Source organism: Eschscholzia californica, unplaced genomic scaffold (assembly GCF_041429995.1).
Source record: "Eschscholzia californica isolate CP2 unplaced genomic scaffold, dmEscCali1.0.p SCAF_4, whole genome shotgun sequence".
Classification (NCBI taxonomy): Eukaryota; Viridiplantae; Streptophyta; class Magnoliopsida; order Ranunculales; family Papaveraceae; genus Eschscholzia; species Eschscholzia californica.
In genome coordinates this window covers 57,057,689-57,076,929 of record NW_028238461.1, presented here as the reverse complement: position 1 = coordinate 57,076,929, position 19,241 = coordinate 57,057,689, and the positions used below count along the sequence as shown (strand labels likewise).

The 19,241-nt window shown below is 34.1% G+C and overlaps 3 protein-coding genes across 3 annotated transcripts; 1 reads left to right on the top strand and 2 right to left on the bottom strand.

The window, feature by feature from the left end:
* Positions 1–1,477: 1,477 nt before the first annotated feature.
* LOC147546710 (GDP-Man:Man(3)GlcNAc(2)-PP-Dol alpha-1,2-mannosyltransferase-like) lies at positions 1,478–6,205 on the bottom strand. The gene is made up of 8 exons (XM_086634663.1): positions 5,867–6,205; positions 4,646–4,949; positions 4,009–4,295; positions 3,657–3,843; positions 2,934–3,002; positions 2,648–2,841; positions 2,218–2,327; positions 1,478–2,120 (listed from the first exon to the last, which is right to left on the bottom strand). Exons 2-8 carry the CDS (start codon positions 4,943–4,945, stop codon positions 1,876–1,878), a joined length of 1,392 nt encoding a protein of 463 aa, XP_086490789.1. The 5' UTR covers positions 4,946–4,949; positions 5,867–6,205; the 3' UTR covers positions 1,478–1,875.
* Positions 6,206–10,397: 4,192 nt separating this feature from the next.
* Positions 10,398–12,245, bottom strand: LOC147546709 (mitogen-activated protein kinase kinase kinase 17-like). The gene is made up of 2 exons (XM_086635931.1): positions 10,968–12,245; positions 10,398–10,426 (listed from the first exon to the last, which is right to left on the bottom strand). Exons 1-2 carry the CDS (start codon positions 12,220–12,222, stop codon positions 10,398–10,400), a joined length of 1,284 nt encoding a protein of 427 aa, XP_086492057.1. The 5' UTR covers positions 12,223–12,245.
* Positions 12,246–17,621: 5,376 nt separating this feature from the next.
* LOC147546708 (GTP-binding nuclear protein Ran1A-like) lies at positions 17,622–19,020 on the top strand. The gene is made up of 3 exons (XM_086632410.1): positions 17,622–17,746; positions 18,309–18,453; positions 18,555–19,020. The coding sequence occupies exons 2-3, from the start codon at positions 18,407–18,409 to the stop codon at positions 18,886–18,888; spliced, it is 381 nt and encodes a 126-aa protein (XP_086488536.1). The 5' UTR covers positions 17,622–17,746; positions 18,309–18,406; the 3' UTR covers positions 18,889–19,020.
* The last annotated feature ends 221 nt before the right edge of the window (positions 19,021–19,241 follow it).

Sequence of the window (19,241 nt, the reverse complement as noted above, 5' to 3'; positions counted from 1 at the left end):
CCAACGGGATAAATGCTCTCTTCGAGAACGAACAAAGTGAAATACTTCGTAAAAAAAATTTGTAGCCGAGGCAAACTACCATATTCACTATGCTTCTTCTTCTTCATGTCGTAAAAATAAATCAAAAGAGGTTCCTCCCAGTCAATTAGTATCGTAATCATAAACAAATCTTTTCCTGGAATTGATTTAATTATACGAATCTCATATTTTCCGAAACAAATAGGCAATTCAATCATCTCGCGAATCCACTTATAATTGTTCTCACCTTCCTCCTGATCAATATAAGTCCACACCCTCGTCTTTGTCACCTTCTTTTGATCATTATAAACCATTCTCTCCATTATTGCTAATTGTCCATCAACTTCTAGTATAAATTCGCGATTGAACCTATATCTTATACCATTTGGGGGTATTAACAATCTAAATTTCTCTTTTCCAACATCAAATACTAATATGTCTGCCAACCATTTCTCCCTGGACATAGAGTTTAATATAAAAAAATATATAGAACCATTCAAGTAAATTGAATCTCTCCACTCAACTACTAAGTTTCTAAACGGTAGTACTTGTTTAGTCGTTCTCCAAGTATTTTCACCTACTGTCAATACCTCACATATTACCTCTTTCTTAACAATTGTTTGATAATCATTTATCAGCCAGATTAATAATACTTTATGTTCTTGGGTAACAGGATCAAAACCAAATCCACTTATAGGATCACTAAGACAGCTACCATAATTTTTCGAAAAATTTGATGTAATCCATGGTGATTTTTCCTTGGTGCAAAGATTGTAAATAAGAACAGAACCTTTCAAACAATTGACGAAACATAACAGACCATTAACAGGTCCGAGTATGCACTTGTCCTTGTGTAACGAGAAAAAGTGTTTGTTTTTTTGAATAAGAGATAACCAACTCTTACTTACACACTTGAACCGCATAAGTGACTCGGCCGGAAGTCTACTCAGTATGTCCACCATTATTTCATCAATAGCATAAACTCCGTGAAGGTTTGAAACATCCGTGGTGGTGGACCTGGTGGTGGGAACAGAACTGCAACTATCGTTACTCATTGTAGCTAGTTTAAACAACCTTGTTTCCTTGTCTCTGTGTTCTTGTTCCTTCATTTTGCCCTCTCCTCAAATAAATACTATATAACAGTAATTAATCCTAGTTAGGTTACTTGATTAACAATTCAGTTGCCTAGATTTATTAATAATCTTGTTTCAGTTAAACTTCCCTTAAAACCCAGTCCGAAATAGCAAGATTATTTTATTTAGGAGATTTTGGTAAAAAAAAAGATTTCCATAATCAACAATTGAAAACAATAAATCTTGATTTCTCATCAATTATTCTTTTCCAAGGAAATCTGGTCAAAACCTTAAGTCTACAGTAAAGTTTCCCCTATCAAAATCAACAATTGTAAAACACATTCGGAAACAAATGAAAACAATTGTACTCAAGACTGAGACTTCACTGCCCTATCAAAATCAAACAATAAAATAAGCAATTAAAAATATTGATTTACATCATTTTTCTTCTCTACTCGTTTATCTTTATATTGTCTATTAGATGCTTTCATTCTGCTAGCTCTTGAAGCATACATTATCATCTATTGCTTAAACGGATAAAAAGAAAACAAAATCATCATCAAGTAGATACCTAAAACAACGGAGAAGAAACCCCTGTAAGCAAATAAACCACTCAGATTCCCCCCTCCTCTCTTACGTGTCCTGAACTCCTGATGCGATTTCTTCTTCTTTGGAACACAATCCTAGAAGTACAATCATTGAAGACTACCAGTCCTACTTCACTGCAGAAGCGAAAAAATCTGATATGTACCTGTCTCTCCTCCACTAAATAAGGCTTGCCAAGTTACTGGCGAAGATGAGATAGTATAGGATCAACTGCCGCCTTGAAGTCTTCATAAAATCTTTGTTCAGAAAACTGACTAGCACGTTTCCTTGCAGCTGCAGCCATCACGAGTCTTTCGGCTTCTGACATCTTTAGAAGCTGAAGAATGGCATCGGCGTATTCCTCCACATTACGCGCAAGGAATCCTGTCTGTTTTCCATCTTCTTCTAAAACAATATCCATTTTTGGGCCCGCAGAATTATTAGCTGAAGAAAGCAAGATGAAGAAAATGTTTTTATGCTCATGACACAACAAAAGAGGATCATGACTTCAAGGATACTGTAAAAAAAAACAAGTACCCACCTATTGGGATTGCACCTGCAGCCATGTATTCTACAATGCTTATTCCAAAGTGCTCGTCTATCATGGAATGTATCCCTCCAATGGCACCTCCCAAAAGTCTCACTAGATCCCTGCACCATGGTGGAATGGTACAAGATGTAAAATGTGGAAAGGAAGATAAGATATGATCATGTAATCTGTGACTTAAGTTAGTTAAAACTAGGTTGTTAACCAAAACCAGAAACAAGAGAACTAAGAAGTGATTAAGAAGACAATTGACCTTAAACAGAACTATCTTCAAGATCAAGAAAGAGACTACAAGTTTTGGTAGTCGGACTCTGACCAGTCAAATCATCAGAACCATAAAATTCTTTTTGTGGGCATCTTCTAAGTCAGATTTCCTGGAAAGGTTGCATAGAAGGAATAGGAGATTTGATGAACAGGAATATACCTGTACATTACATTCTTGTAGAATTCAACATCTTCTTCCAGTTCCAGTTCAATTGCTTTATCTTTTAATTTTTGCAATCTCTCCTCGTCCTCCTTATTTCTGCAACTACCCACAAACTGAAGTTTGGGTCTAGGTGTGTCTGAATTCAGCTTCCTAATAGCAACTGAAAATGCCTCCAGTTGAAGGATATGAGCCTGAGAAGCGAATGAAAAATCATGAGTCAAACAGAAGTACTGACAGTTCTCAAACAAATTCCTGGAGATAACATTTTCTATAGGATGCCGACCTTCTCCGGACGAAATTGGGCAACAGATATGATTGTTGGAGTAGTGACCGGTCTTTCCAGTGGAAGCACCTGTTAGGACAATCTCATAGCTGGATATTGAGTTTTCAAGAATTGATTATTCAGCTAAAAGTATTAATCCGATGAGCAGTGCGAGTTGATAAGCTAATTAATAATAAAACAAGGCTATTATAAGAAGTATGATACCAAAGTGAATCTAATTAATAGCTAGGCAGAAGCAAGGCAAGTTGTTAACCTAACTATGGAGTTTGAATTGTAGAACGAAAAAGACAACGATACAACAATAGGTCCCAATGTAATGAACCCATCTCAAACACACGAGCCTACAAGAACGACAAAATTTTCCTGCAGTATATAAAACCTTATAACAAAATTCCTTTAGATAAAGGAATCCCCTGAACCGAAGTGAACAAATGAAGTTTACTCTATAAGGTAGTCGAAGTTCTACTTGGAAATGCATTGGACCTAACCTGAAAACTAGTTCAGCTTGCCCTAGACCAATTTAGTATAGTGATGATTTTTGTCCACGTGAACGGTGAACCGCCAACAAATTTTCTATGGAAAAAATGAATGATGTGAAGATGTTTGAAAATGTTTTCATAAATACTATTGCAAGTTGCAGTGCAGGAGACAGTGAAACAAGTACGCACCATAATCACCAATATCCATGGAACCTTAGTGGGAAAATTAGCATTGTACAAGTACCTGAAGGCCAGAAGTGTCACATGGGGGATATATTCTCTTTGTACGATTTGGAATTCTCCAAAGGTTCACCACATGAGCTTGTGTCCATGAAGAGTTGACCAGTGCAAGGTGTGCACAGGATCCCACAAAGCCATACATCCAGCTAAAGAATGTATAGTAGATGACCTTGCAGCGCGATAACCATATGCTGGAACGAGAGAGAAGTAAGGTTGTTCGTTTAGGTTGATAAAAGCAAAGAAATCTATTTCTAAATTAAAAATAAAGATTAATGGCCAATGATATAACATCTATGAATGTAAAACATAAGCTAAGAGTAGAAGAGAACATCTTCAAGAATAGTAGAGAATGATACCTCTTAGAAATCAAAGGGTTGTTATTATACATTGGATCCCGTTGTCGAACTCGAGAAACCATATCTGAACTGATTGTCGGGTAGTGTGTATAGCAGAGAACTTTGCACCCAAATAACCGAGCAAGTGGATAAGTAAATGCATATCCGCTAGTGTCAAAGTAGATTAGAGGAGTATATTTGCTCAGTGCTTCAAAAGATAGATAAACTGAACCCAAGCTTTGTCCAACCATTGTGAAGCGAGGGTATGTTCTTTCCTCAATCCACTTTCTTTTATACAAATGAACCACCTAACCAGACAAAATGCATATCAGTCATAATTCTTCATTACAAAGACAAATTGCTAAAATATGCCATTGATGAATTAATAAGACAATCCTAATCTCGAAAGTTGATGAGCTGCTCCGATTTAATCTCTTTGACATGAATTAAGATTTTGCCTCAATATACAATGAAAATAAACTAGTCAACACCAAATTCCTCAATAAGAGTTGTTTTCGGACACTGCAACAAGTAAATAGCAATTATTCTTTTATTGGAAATTCTCTTTATTGTATTGGAGCAAAAAAATTGTTGTTGAACAAAAAAAAAAGTTTCCAAGACAGATACAAGATTCTTAGAAACCCAAAACAAGAGATACCTGAGGTGGTTGAAGGAGCTTGACCCCAAATCGATCGACGGCTCGACTCATCAAGCTTTCAGGTGAAGCATCATGGTCACCAGTATAAATAACACAATTAAGGTTAGAGTTTACTTCTTGGATTGCTTTCACCGCACACCAAAGTACCCTTTCTCCGCCTCCACCGTCATTAGTGTACGGATGGAAGAAGCCAACCGCTCTTTTTCTGTTGTTTCTCCCCTTGATCAAAGCAAAAAGGCAGCTAAAAATTATCGCAGTGATTGCAGATATCAGCCCCCACAACAAAAATCTAATCGCCATGGACCTGCAAAAGTGTCCACAAAGATTGTATGAAGGGTGAAATAAGGAATTCATACAGGATATAAGTAGACAACACAATATGGTTTCTTCATTCGAGATGATAAGTGACATATAAATTTTTTCATAAGATCTGTATAAAAATCATATTGATCATAAAATTTACATGTAAATAACAAAAAAAAATATCTACCATATATCAATCTAAATTTGATAGATATTAAAGAATAAAACAAGAAGAATAAAACTATATATATATCCCAAAAAGTGGAAGACAGTGACGCCCATATCTACTCAAAGGAGTAGAGCATCCTTCGATCCCTTAATCAATTAAAGTTATCCATAAAGAGTTTCCCAAAGTAAAGCAACTCATAACCTCTCTCATAGAGATTTTTGCTACGACATACACCAACCAAGCAATTACAATATCGTCTTGGAACTTTTACCAATACTACTCTTGAAATTTTCTATTTGATTGGATGAAAGTAGCTTCTTTTTCACTAATAAGCAAATGAAAACAGTTTATGATTCATCCTCTCTATCAAAACAACTGAGAAAGGACAACTACATAATTTGTCATGAGGCCTTTCAATACCTCTCTCTCAGTTGACAAAACTTACAAACCGTCACTTAAGTTGTTGATCTCTCATGAGCATAGTATCGAACAATTAAGGTGCAGCCACCCTAATTGTTGCTTTTTGTAAACGACCAAATTCAACATTAACAATAAGAAATCAGATCCAAGATATCTGGCCTCCAATTGTCAGAAACATAAACATTGCTAGTTCATACAGAAAGAGATATAGAAAAACAATCTTAATTTAAAAAACTATCAAATTCAACTCTGAAAAAAAAAACACACGGGAAAAGTGTATTTGGAGATAAATAATTAGAGATTATTGAGAGAGAGAGAGAGAGAGATACCTCAGAAATTAGAAACCATCTTAGAGCTTGCTTGAGGTTGACTGAAACTTGACGAGAGAGAGAGAGAGAAAGAGAAGAAGACGATTAAACCAACCACAATCAATTCTTCCAAGCCAAAGTAGATCATATATAGAGAGAGAGTCCTTAGTGCTAGCGCCAATGAGAGAGAAGAGAAGAAGACGAGCTTCAAAATTTGTGAAAATTAAGGATTTCGTCGATGGGATTTGGATGAATTTTATATATTTCGATTTAGAGTAACTTCAATGTGTTGGGCCCACGAGTTGGGCTCCCTATTGGCAACCAAAACTAACAATCACTAAGATTTCTAAATTTGAAAATAATTTTTGAGTTTATAGCCCAAAAAACGGGTCTTAATAGGAGATATAGTCCTCTATAATCCTAAAAAGGATTTCAAAACCTAAATAATAATTTAGATGGATATCTAGTCCTTTTGGTCTCATCTAGAGAGAAAACACAAATCCATATAATACATATTAAAGATTTAATACCTATATTAACCTTCTTTAATATCAAAACGTGATTTACATTCTAAACTGTTAAAGATATTTTTTCCATTTTTATCTCGACTTTCTCTCTCCAATCACGTTTCAATGGAAAGTAACCAAAATCTTCAATATATTTCGTGATTGAAATCTGGTAACTTTCTCTCTCTCTATCTCTCTCTAAAAACTAAATCTTCAATAAACCTCCATTAAACTCACCAGCAGCAGCTCAAACCTTCATTGTTTCATCTTCATACAGCAGCAGTAGTAAAAACTTTTATTGTAATTCAGGTTTTAAACTGTTTCTCTATTTATTCAAATCATTGATAAGATCTAATTTTTATTTCCTCTCTTTTAAACTCGAAACTAGTTGTTAAACCTCCATTAATCTCAGAACTTTTCTTTCATCTTCATTAGATTGCTCGAAAATCATTCATCTTTTATATGGTTTAAAATTTACAGTTTTGTATTAACACCATTGTTAAGATCTAATGATGATTCTTTTTTTCCATTATCAGATTACGATGCTCTATTATTGAACATATTACATTTGTGATCCAACTACATAAGATCTGTTTCCATCTTAACTAGCTTCGAATGGAAGATTTATAATTTCTTTCTCTAAAACTTTCATAACTCTTTAAGATCTTTGATGTTTATTTCTTATTTAATGATGTGTTCAATGTTAGTATGTTATTTCTCCTTCCAATGTTCATTGTATATTTCTTCAGATCTACGTTAATTCCTCTTTTTTTTGTTTTATTTTTTTGCAGATCAGAATCATCTGTCCGTTTCAGTTCTTGATCTTTGTGATTATCCACACTTATTCCTTTAACAGAATATAAAGTACAGGTACTTTACGATAACTTTCCATGTTTTCTGATACAATTTGTTAATAATATATTGATGTTTATCCTTTCTGATTCTTGTAACAGAATAAAAATTACAGTTACTTTACGATAAATTACCATACTTTATGATATAATTTGCATACATTTCACATAAGATGATGTGTTAATGAACAAAGGTGCGTAAAGTATGAAAAATTTATCCAACATTACACGTCCTTTTTTTACCTGAACAGTGGTCATGACAAGCATATAAAACTTCTCTTAACCTAATAAACAATTGTACTTTTCCATACATTATACATAACTTATTGATCTGTACCTGTTATTTATGATCCATCTCATTTGTTTTTTATTAAATGTTTCATTATTAATGTATGTAAATTTGATTATAATTTTTTTTTAACTAATATATATGTTTTTTTTTCTTGTAGTAAACCAGCACTGATGGAATTTCTTACAGAATCATCACATAAACTATAGAAGTATAAATTACGATGAAGAAGATTGTTTCTATGATCATGTTTGGACAACGGAGTCTTACTTGAAGACTTACAAGGAACATATAAACCCTGCCCCTAACTTCGATGAACCATGTACATTTAATGAAGAGTCAAAAACACTACCATGTTTGATTCGCCGTAAACTTGGAAGACCAAAGACAGTAAGGATCGAGAGCTCGGACAACATTCTAACGGAGTTTGTTTTTAAGTTACCTAGTCTACTATGTTCTTTTCATTTACAATAAAACACAGATTATTGTTCAATAAAATTTCGTTTCAGTCGTACAAAGGTTGTGTTATTTACTATACAGTATACATAATTCATGATAAATCACATACTTTATAACAAAAAACATCATTTCAGATTTACATTTCCTAACAAGTTACTATAATTTATGGTACATAATGGACATGTACGCGTAAAAAACAAGTAATTTATGTCAGAAAATAATCTAAGTATTCAATGGTACATAATGGATGAAACACACACATATGATAAATTACGTTGTATACATGACAAATGATGGTTTCCTCGTCATAAATAACACATAATTTACGAACTTGTTTCATAATTTGTATTCGATGTGTGTTTATGTATGAGTAAAAAACGAAAGTTAAGTGAGAGAAAGTTGATATATATGTTTTGAATATTAACCCCCAAATCACGCTAATTGATCTCAGAAAACATACTCATTCCAAATCTGAAAATTAAGTGAGAGAAAGTGATATATAGATTTGGTTTCCAAATCAGAAAGGACGAGAGAGAAAATCTGTTTTGGAAAATATCCGTTTTCCAAATCTGTTTTGAAAAATCTGTTTTGGAAAATATCCTTGATCCATTACTTCCTATTAAATCTTTTCAGTTTATAACCTAAACTAGGGTATATCCCGTGCCCTAGGGCACGGACACTTGTTTCAATCGAATGTTACGAAATTTATTGTTATATTTTGTTGAGAGAGAGATTTTTATTAGTTATTATTTTATGGCATTATTTTTTTGTTTTTTCTCTCTTAAATTAGTTATTATTTTATTGAGAGAGCAAAAGATTTTAATTTTTTTTAACCCTTGAAATTTATTTGTTTCTTTTTTTCTTAAATTAGAATTTTTATTTCTAAGAAGGAAAGGATTATTGTTCTTTAAAGGAAGGGCTTCTGGGGTATACCCCGTGCCCTAGGGCACGAACAGTCGTATCAATTAAATTTGACGGGTTTCAATGTTGATTATTGCTATATAGTGGATACCATGATTTTTTGATATTTTACTTATTATTTATTTTCTTTTATTTCATTTTTTCTTAAATTAGTTATTTTATGAGAGAGATTTCAATTTCTTTTTTTAAACCTTGCAATATCTTTTGTTTCATTTTTTTCTCAAATGAGATATTTTATTTCTAAGAAAGATTATTTAAATAGGTTATTTTATTTCTACGAAGGACTATATCTTAAATTTTGGGAAGGGCTTCTAGACAATATCTCTTATTAATTATGAGAGAGATTTCAATTTCTTTTTTTAAACCTTGCAATATCTTTTGTTTCATTTTTTTCTCAAATGAGATATTTTATTTCTAAGAAAGATTATTTAAATAGGTTATTTTATTTCTACGAAGGACTATATCTTAAATTTTGGGAAGGGCTTCTAGACAATATCTCTTATTAAATAAGGATGTTTGTCCAAGTCATCGTTTTCCCTTCTGTTTTATATAATAGATATCTCCCCCAAATCACGCCTCCTGGTTTGGGAAACTTTCCGGATTCATTCCGAAATTTAAAAACCCCGGATTTTTTAGACGAGGGACATGGAGGGTATTTATCAATAAAGTATGAGTTATTTATGCCCTTATTGTAAAAAGACTAAATGTCCATATTTTGGGAATATTGGTCTATATACCTATTATGAAAATGATTTTGGTCTATATACCCATGGACTCATTTGAAAATCCATAAAGAGTTCCTAAGAGGGTGTTTGACTTTGCACTTATTAAGTGATTTTGACTTAATAAGTGCGGGCCGGTAATTTTAGGCCGCCGGCAATTTTAGGCCGTTTGTTTTTTCACTTAATAAGAGAATATCACTTGTAAGTGGGGTCAAAGTAAGTGGCAAAAAAGTAAGCTCCAACTTGGAGCTTATTTTTTTGCACTTACTTTCTAAGTGCTAAAAAAGACATTTCTATCCCTACCGAATATAATAATTACCAATGTAATTATAACTAAAAAGAAAATCTTAAACAATTGATAAGTAAAAAAAAAATCTTTTTATGACTTTATCAATGACCTTTTTCCTTCTTCACTCATCCTTCACCTAAGATTTTCTCTTAAATTTTTTTCACATCTTAGAATGAAATGCTAATATGTAAATACTTTAAGGTCAAAATAGACAATTTCTCATTTTTATATACGTTTAGAGTTAATATAAAAACAAAAATCAAGCACTTAGAAGTGATAGAAAACAAACGCCATATCACTTACGAGTGATATCACTTACTAAGTGATTATCACTTAGTAAGTGGTAGCACTTAGAAGTGCTAAAAAATCAAGCACCCTCTAAGTAAAACAACTCACGACCTCTCTCATGGAGATTTCTGCTAGGACATATACCAACCAAGCAATTACAATATCAATCTGGAAATTTCTACCACAACTTTTACCAATACTACTCTTAAATTCCTCTTTGATTTGATCTAAAGTAGCTTATTTTTCACTGAGCAATCTGAAAAATGAAACCAACTTGTGATTAGAGATTAGGGCAGGGACTAAAAACGAACCTCGACTTTTTAACGGACTGAAGATAAAACACGGGAGTTCTTTCGCTTTTGAACTGATTGGTGACATGTCTTGCTCCCATTTGGTCGCTATCTTGTAGATCTAAGGGCTTCGCCCTATATATAAGTTTTGTTTTCGAAATAAGTTAGGGTGTCATTTTGGTTTGAGACATCTTTATTCTTTAGCGGGAAAAATAGATTATGCCACATAGAATTCATTTTATCGTGGCATTTTCTAAATTTATAATGGGTTTTTAACTTTCAAGGCATCTAAGTTCCTATGAATTTGTTCAACAAAAAAAAAAAAGTTCCTACGAATTTGATAATCATGGATACCACCACTAGAAGAAATGACATTTGTGGAGGATCAAAATCTTAATAATAAAGAAATAATTGTATAAAATAATAAAAAGTGGCAAAATTTGTCATAAATTATTCTAATCCTCTTCAAAACCAAAACACACCCATACTCTATCAGACAGCACAAACCAGCTTTGGAACAATGAAAAGACACTGAACTACTAATACTATGCAAATATTCGGATTTAGTCCTTTCTTTATCTTTTCTATGATATTCTGAACTCGTCCCTGATATTTCCTGATTTGCACTTAGAAAATTACAGAATTCCATTGTTGTCCTATTTCTACCCTCTGTCTCGAGAGAACCCCCTGTTCTGTCAAAAACAGAGTTAGACCTCACCATTTCCCAACCATCTGATTCCCAAACTACCCCTCTCACAGTAGCTAGTTTTCTAATTCTATCCTTTGCTGAAATTACTAAATTGTCAAAACTTGAGTTAATTACCCTAATAAACTGAAAATCCTCTTCTTCTTCATCTTCGTATTTGTCCGAGAATTGGAGATTAGTCGAAAAATCGAGTATACTCCTGGGAGATGGTTCAGTAATGACATCATTAGACAAAAATGGATGTTTTAATAATTGCTCACAACTCCATCGTTTAATCGGATCCCTTCTGAAGCATTTCTCAAGAAAATCACAACCCATTTCTGAAATCTGGTCCGGGAACTCGGGAATTTGATTAGAGAACCCAATTTGATACAGAGTTTCAGGTCCAAAATCTTTCCATGGTGGTCTTCCATTAATCATTTCAATTACTGTGCAACCCAATGACCAAACATCGGATTCAGGTCCTTGATATTCTTGTCTAATCACCTCAGGAGCCATCCAAAGTGGAGTTCCTCTTGGAAAAATAGAACCTTTTTCTTTCCCATTGATTTTCTTGGCAGCCCCAAAATCAGCAAGCTTGGCAAAACCAGGAGTAGAACTTACAAGAACATTCTTCCCCTTAACATCACAATGAACAAACCCACTTTCATGAACGTAATTTAACGCTGTCACAATGCACCGACTATAAGATCTCAAAATTTGTTCATTAATGGTTTTTCGACCAATAAATTCTTTACCAAAATCAGCAATAGTTCCACCAGACATATACTCAATGTGTAAATTTCGGCACACGGGTATCGATGATTTGTATTCGATATCGTCATTTAAGAACTTAATCACAAATGGGGAAGAAAGAGATCGAAGAATTTGAATTTCATTTTCTAAAGAATCAATTTGAGAAGGATGAGAGTTTTCCAAATCAACAGATTTAACGGCAAAAATAGACCCATTTGACTTATTAACAGCAAGATTAATGGTACCGAACGAGCCTTTCCCGATACAATTTCCTCTGGTCCAAGGAAGGGGATGATGAGGGAGCAAGCTATTTCCTTCCATTTCTGATATCTTCTTCAGAGGTTGAAGAAGAAGTCCAACGGAAGTCTGTTTGTGGGGAAAGGGATATGGAAGTATTTATACGTGAAGGGGCGGTGAAGGTAGAAAAAAAAAGTAAGGGTATGGATTAAATTATAATTATCCAAAAGTAGAAAACGTTTTTTGTGACGTTTATCCTCTTTATCCAGGTTGGAAAGAGAGAGAGAGAGAGAGAGAGAGAGAGAGAAATCTCGGATAAAAATCTCTCATAACAGAAAGGGTGGGGAATATCACTAACTAGTGGGCAGTGGCTGGTCAGGATATCTTTACTCATTTCAGTTGAAAGATGGGAGATTTTTGGTGGATAGTAAGCTACTAGTTGCTTAATCTTAAGTGGCTACAAACAAAATTTGAGGAAATATTTGATGTTTGTTTGTTTGTCTGTCTTTCTAAATTGTTTGAATTACAAGACATGTGAGTAGATTGGAATCACGCGACCTGACATGAGTTTGATATAACACATTATTTCTTAAGATGACAAAATCGATAAAATTCTGTTCTCCATTCATCCCATTTTTTTTGAGGTCATCCATGTAATTTTATGGGAAAGGTAAAGAAATAGTAGTATAATAAGATAGAAGATCTCATTGGGGTTCAAATTGTAAAAGTCAACTTAAAGAGTTTGATATGTATAATGATTTAGTTATTAGGTTGTAATTTCAATCGGACCGCCTATAAGGATTTTTAGTTTGGAAAGAGTTACACTGGATAACTGCGAAGCTCTGAAAGATTAGTTAAGATAAGAGAGCTTTGGGTGGGGAATAAAACGGCGTGATTATTCTAGTTATGAACTTTGTTAACTGGGAGTATGGGACCACTGATGGAGATTTTATGCCGTTTGGTGACGTGGCGTAAAATTAGTGGTTGAAAAAACGGCCAGAATTGTAAGTTGACAGAGCTCTTCAGATTATTGAATGTCCAGGGAGACATGATTTTTTGTATTTGGTGGCATGATTTATTGAATGTCCACCATGCCCTTTCACTTTACTCAAGTCATGATTTTCGTAGTTGTCTTTTATGTTTTATTTTTCTGGTATTTTTTTTGCACATCAAAGTGCTCCAGTTTCATCTGTTAAGTATTTTACCAAGGTTAACTTATAAGATCAGAGTTCATTTTCTTCGGTATAAGTGCATCGAAATAAACTATAAGGTCAGGTTAAGCAGAGGAAAACAATCGTATAAAATTCGAAAACGCAAGTGTACACAAATCATCACAGATACAATTCTTTTTATTTCCAAATAATTGTTTGTTTGAATTAAAATTGGTCTCGAGTATCGATTGAAGCAGTTTATCATTAAGTTTTATTTTTTATTTAAACAATAATTAAAAATAGGTGTATGAGTAGATGGGCTTTCAGGCGCCTCCTAATACGATCCTAATGATTTTTATATGACCTTTACAGTTCAAGATGTCTTAACTAGCGGTTACCCGTGTTCATCCAATTTCGCGTTCATCCAATTTCATGATGTATATTGCATATTAGTTATTATATTCACGAGCATTCAAGTATGATGACTCCTCAAGTTCAATCTATAAAAAAACATCCCCCCAAACCTTAGACACGATTCATTTCCGTTATCATGGTAACACATTACATTTGGGCATTGGGGGTGCCATAAGGTATAAATATTCATGTAATTTACAGACTTCAATGCGAAGTTTACAAAAAATTATCTTCAACATTCAATCTGGACCGTTGTTCTTTTTAATTTATACACGTAAATTAGTTTTGTTTAATTATGATTATAAAGTTGTTTAAACAGTAGTCCAACAATTAAATAAAACACAATACAAACTAATACGAACAATTTGGTTTTATACACAATTTAGTCAATACGTTTGACCCCTTCGCCGCTCCCATGTAAGTTTTTTTTTTTTTGTTAAAAGGCTCCGACGTAAATTGACAAATGGAAGAGGATCATAAGTAGATTAACCTACGTATATAATACAAAAATAAAGAATGGAGAACGTGTTAGGTGGCTAAGAAGTGTTCATATCAATATGGGTCTTCATACTACGTATCGTCAATTTATTTTGTTTAATTCATGGAAAAGACTTGGAAAAAAAATCATGAAAAAGAAGATTATTTTATACTCGTACTTTTTAGCTTACAACATCTCCCTAACTAAATTGCACTTAGATGTTGGGTGGAAAGTTTGGTAACATAACAGCATCTTTCGTGTAATGTAAACACTACTCTATTTTTGTATTAGGAACTCTCAAAATAATAATACCTTGGACTATAGATACTTAAGTGTTAATTATTCAAACTACAGTAATAAATAAAAATAATTACTCTGTTAGGGACACTCTTGGAAGTTGGAGTTGGAATCTTATCCTAATAAACAAAGAAAAATAATTGCAGTCGGTGCACTCACTTTGGTCTATGATACGAATAGTGTTTTATGGATATTTTTTAGGTTTGAAATGAATTACAGTTTAGAGGGAAAATTATTTGTTTCCTCTGTTATTAGATATTTAGATGAGATGAATGAAGATGATCTTTTTAGTTCTCAATGACTCAATATGGGTTTCAAAACAAACCAAATCAGTCACATAGACGAATCAAAACAAAAAAAAACAAGATTACAAGCACGATTCTCGTCAGTCGTCACTCACACTTTGGAGCCACTTGCTTGAATCACTCCTTGGATGGTTTACAAATGAAGGGGTTAACTTCTATTTATACTACTAGACCATTACAATGGACGGTTAAGATTAAAACACATGTTTAAGATCTAAGGACTATGAAGTCTGTAGAGATTTCTATGGGAATCTGTTGAAACCTTCTAAAGTACTACATATATCTCTAAATAATTCTACCATTGGCAGCCCATAAATGTATCAAACATGACCCAAGTACATTTGTTAGGCTCAATATAAAGTTGAGTTCGCTAGACAATTTTAAAAGCTCTTGCCAAGAAATGGGATGTCACATATGTCCACAGGCTATTAATTAGCCGAAATTTAGACCACCCATACCCAATTTGGTACTATTCTCATAATCTCTAGCACCGTCTCTTGATAGGTGCTTTTAGAGGGGAGGCCTAACAGGATAAATGACGAACGCCTTTAGATTCACTCATCTACCCATAGTTACCACTGTATTAGAAGGTTTTCAGCATCCAATATATTTATTGTTCTAGTTTTATCGTCTTAATCGACAATGTGAGAAGGTATGTAATCCTGACATTAAGTTTAAATTATTTGCTATTTGCCTTTGTTGCTTAGTATTTAATAAAGATTTATTATTTAATATATCTAAATTCTATATTTTATTATTTTAATATATCATTTGAGTTAAACAGATAATATTGTTGGATTGTATTTGTGTAAAGGTATCAATGTTCAAAATGTAAAGTTACTATGGTAGTATCTCTCTATTTGCTACTAAAGGAATACTATTTTATTAAGTTGCAAAACATCCCTAGAAGTTCCTCTCTCTCTCTCTAATTCCCCATAACCCTTTTGTGTAAAACTCTTTGATCGTCGTTGCTTCTCCGGCGAAGGGTTCTTCCTTCGCCGGATCCCTTTACTTTTCGTTTATAATAAATTGTTATTTGTTTTGTTGGTCTTTTAGGGCCTGTTTAGTTGATCTATAGGATCTTTTTTGTTGTTTTCGAATTTCTTCCGGTTCAAGTGTTTCATCATGGACAATTCATTGGTGCTTCTTCAACAACTCACTTCTCTCTTCATTTAAAGAGAAATCTCAGGAGATGTGGACTTACTCAAATTCAAACTCATCATGTTAAACTTAGGTTTGAGAAGATAGGAAGATTTTGCTTCTTCTATGGGATCTCTTGAAGATCAAAGTATTGAAGTTGTGGAAAACAAAAATTAAGATCGAGGTGAGACTCAAGCTTCGGGTTGCATGGAGGAAGATGCTGACTTGACAATGGGAGTCAGATCCGGGGGCCAATGGAGGTTCTCCGATCAATCCAGTTTGTGGTGGGGAAACGGTTACAAGCTTTGACCCACTCAAAGTTAGTGGGGAAACGGTTACAAGCTTTGACCCACTCAAAGTTAGTTACTTAACTACATGAACCAATGGAGGAAGTGGTGGAAATGGGTCATGTACTCATGAAAGTGGGGGAACCACTAAAGACACACAGAAACTATTGTCTTCTTCATATGTTGTAGGCATGGGATTATTTTCTTTGTGCTTTGTTTTTTCTTTTAACTTGTTATTGTAATCCATCTTGGCTTTGCCTAATCAATGAAGTTATCAGATTCCGAAAAAAAAAAAAAAAAATGTAAAGTTACTAGAGTTTAGAAGTATGTCATTTGATTCATTTATCGTTTTCAAACTCTTAGAAACGCGATATTGAAACACTAGTTTAGAAATACAGAAGTTTAGAGTATACGTGTGTCTCACATTATTAACTTTTTAAGGTAAATATTTCTGAAAAAAAGTAGAAAATAAGTATTTATCACCTGCCTTTTTCATGAATTCTACTTGTTTGTATTGGATGGGGATGGAGTACCTATTACTATTTGATGTGATTCTAATAGAAATTTATTCGAAAAGTCGTTATCTTCTACAAAGTTTAAGCTCCCGAATATTTTTTTAGAATAAGAATATGACTTATTTTGTTACTTAAGTCAGAACCTTATATTCCTTCAACAACAAAAAAAAAACATCCTTCAACAAAAAAAAAAAAAAAAAAAAAACATTATATTCCATTATATCCCTACAAGAATTTATCCTCTAGTGATTCCGCCCAATAATGTTGTCAGAGATTCAATATAGTATTCCCATTATATGAAATAGAGAATAAACTCTCTAAATTACCATCTATTTCCAACTTATTCTTTTTTTTTCTGAAAAACTTATTCTTATCCTATCTCTATTAAATAAAATAAGTTATAATTTTCAAATTACTTTGGCCATTTGGCTCCAATAAAGATACTCTAAACAAGAATAATTACTACAGTTTCATTCTCCAATTGGCCTAGTGTTTTTCTTTTTCTTAAGTGAGAAAAATAATATTCCTTATTATGCCCAAATAACATCCATGGAATTAGGGGTGGGAAAACGGTTCGGGAATCCGAGTCCCGGCCCGTTCGGCCCGGACCGTTTGGACCCGCAACCCGACATGTACCCGAGCCGGGCTTACCCGGCCCGAGAGAACCGGGCTTATAGGGCGGGCCTCGGACAGGCCCTCAATTCCGAGTCCCGGCCCGTTTGGCCCGTCCGACACCCGAGCGCGCTGGAGAGCCCGACGGACAGCCCGATAGAAACTACAATCTGTGTGAAATGATTTAGATCCGTAGATAGGGCATCTGTTCGTATTATATCTGGACCGTTGGATCAAGTTGTCCCTTCATTTCTTATAAAATCCCTCCCCAACCAAAAACCCTAACAGCTAACCCTAAATAATCTCTCTTTCCGCCTCTCTCTCTCTAACTCAAACGGAAATCTGTAATTAGGGTTTTGAATTTCGTTGCTCAACTTCAAGACTAGGGAATCTCGAGTACTGTTTTCAGGTATAGACATGTTCTCTTTTTGTTTTATTTTTCCTATTCTTGTTTTAAATTAAAAGAAACCCTAATCCGACTTGATTTGTGGTGAAGAACTCATCATCTCCAGTGTCTGGTTGCTGAAAGCCCTAATTTCTTTTTACTTGGTTTGTTTGTTTATTATTTTTCACTTCTTCTACTTGTTCCTAGGGATAGGAGAAAAGAAAGTTTGAATTTTTGTACTCACAGTTCATGAATCTGCTATTGGGTTGAATTGAGTCTAGAAAAATATTTTTCTTCTAAGTTAGAACATTGAAGAAGTGGTAAAAATAGAAAAGGATTCATGAAAGATGATGAAGATATTGTTTTATTTGTAATGAACTCAGTTATTTCTTTGATGTTTGTATAGTGTATACATGTTCTAGTACGATGTTCAATATTCTTAGCCGTTAGGGTTTAATTGAGATGTAAATTTGAATCTAAAAGTTTTTCACCTTCTAAGAATCTTCGGATTAATCGGAACAAGATTTTGTTTTTCTTTTAAAATTTACTTCTCCTGATGTTGTTTTATCCCTCTATTCTATTGTAGGAGTTCATCCTTGCATCTTACTGTTGAGATACAGCCGGTCAAGAAAATTTGGTGGACTCAGAGATGGTTATTATATCCATGGACAATGTGCGATCATTATGTTCGATGTTACAGCTCAACCGACATGGCACAGAGATCTCTGCAAGTCTGTTATACAAACTCCGATCTTCTTATTTGCTGTTGTTTAAGTATGTTCGTGGTCGCGTTTTCTATATGAATTTAAATGAAATGGGTATGATTTTTTAGGGTTCGCGAGAATATTCCAATCGTTCTTTGTGGAAACAAGGTTGATGTCAAGAACAGGCAAGTGAAAGCAAAGCAACTTACATTCCACAGGAAGAAGAACCTGCAGTACTATGAAATTTCTGCCAAGAGCAACTACAATTTCGAGAAGCCTTTCTTGTATCTCGCCCGAAAGCTAGCAGGTGATGTTAACCTCCACTTTGTCGGGTCTCCTGCTTTTGCCCCTCCAGAAGTTCAAATTGACATGGTTGCACAAGAAAAGCATGAACAGGAATTGCTCCAAGCTACAGCTCAGCCTCTTCCAGATGATGATGATGATGATGATGCATTCGGTTAAATGTGATGATAATATTAAATCATGTAGCATCAATGATCCTTTGATTGGGAAGATTTGTGTTAGGAATTTGAGTGCCCAAAGACTATGCTGTTTTTTCGTATTTCAGCTTTAATGAGTTTGTGTTATTAAGGAGGGTCATTGTTTGAAGTAAATGGTTGAGACAAAAAAATTGGTTTTTTTTATTTTTTTTCAAGTCACAAAAACCCGAGCCCGTCCCGCCCGAGCCCGTTGGAACCCGCTCGGGCAGCCGGGCTCGGACGGGCTACGGGCTCTTATAGTCAGTGTTTGGTCCGGCCCGATTCGCCCGACTCCCTATTGCGGGCTCGGCTTATTCGAGCCCGATTCGCCCGAGC

Bases quoted from the DNA above. Each gene is read 5' to 3' on its own strand.
- LOC147546710 (XM_086634663.1), bottom strand. From the start codon at position 4,945: ATGGCGATTAGATTTTTGTTGTGGGGGCTGATATCTGCAATCACTGCG. The intron at 3,844-4,008 runs GTATCATTCTCT...CTCTCGTTCCAG, and splicing joins AACCCTTTGATTTCTAAGAG to CATATGGTTATCGCGCTGCA. The intron at 2,121-2,217 runs GTGGGTACTTGT...TGCTTTCTTCAG, and splicing joins TGCAGGTGCAATCCCAATAG to CTAATAATTCTGCGGGCCCA.
- LOC147546709 (XM_086635931.1), bottom strand. From the start codon at position 12,222: ATGGAAGGAAATAGCTTGCTCCCTCATCATCCCCTTCCTTGGACCAGA. The intron at 10,427-10,967 runs GTTTGTGCTGTC...TTCATTTTTCAG, and splicing joins TTTTCATTGTTCCAAAGCTG to ATTGCTCAGTGAAAAATAAG.
- LOC147546708 (XM_086632410.1), top strand. From the start codon at position 18,407: ATGTTCGATGTTACAGCTCAACCGACATGGCACAGAGATCTCTGCAA. The intron at 18,454-18,554 runs GTCTGTTATACA...ATGATTTTTTAG, and splicing joins TGGCACAGAGATCTCTGCAA to GGTTCGCGAGAATATTCCAA.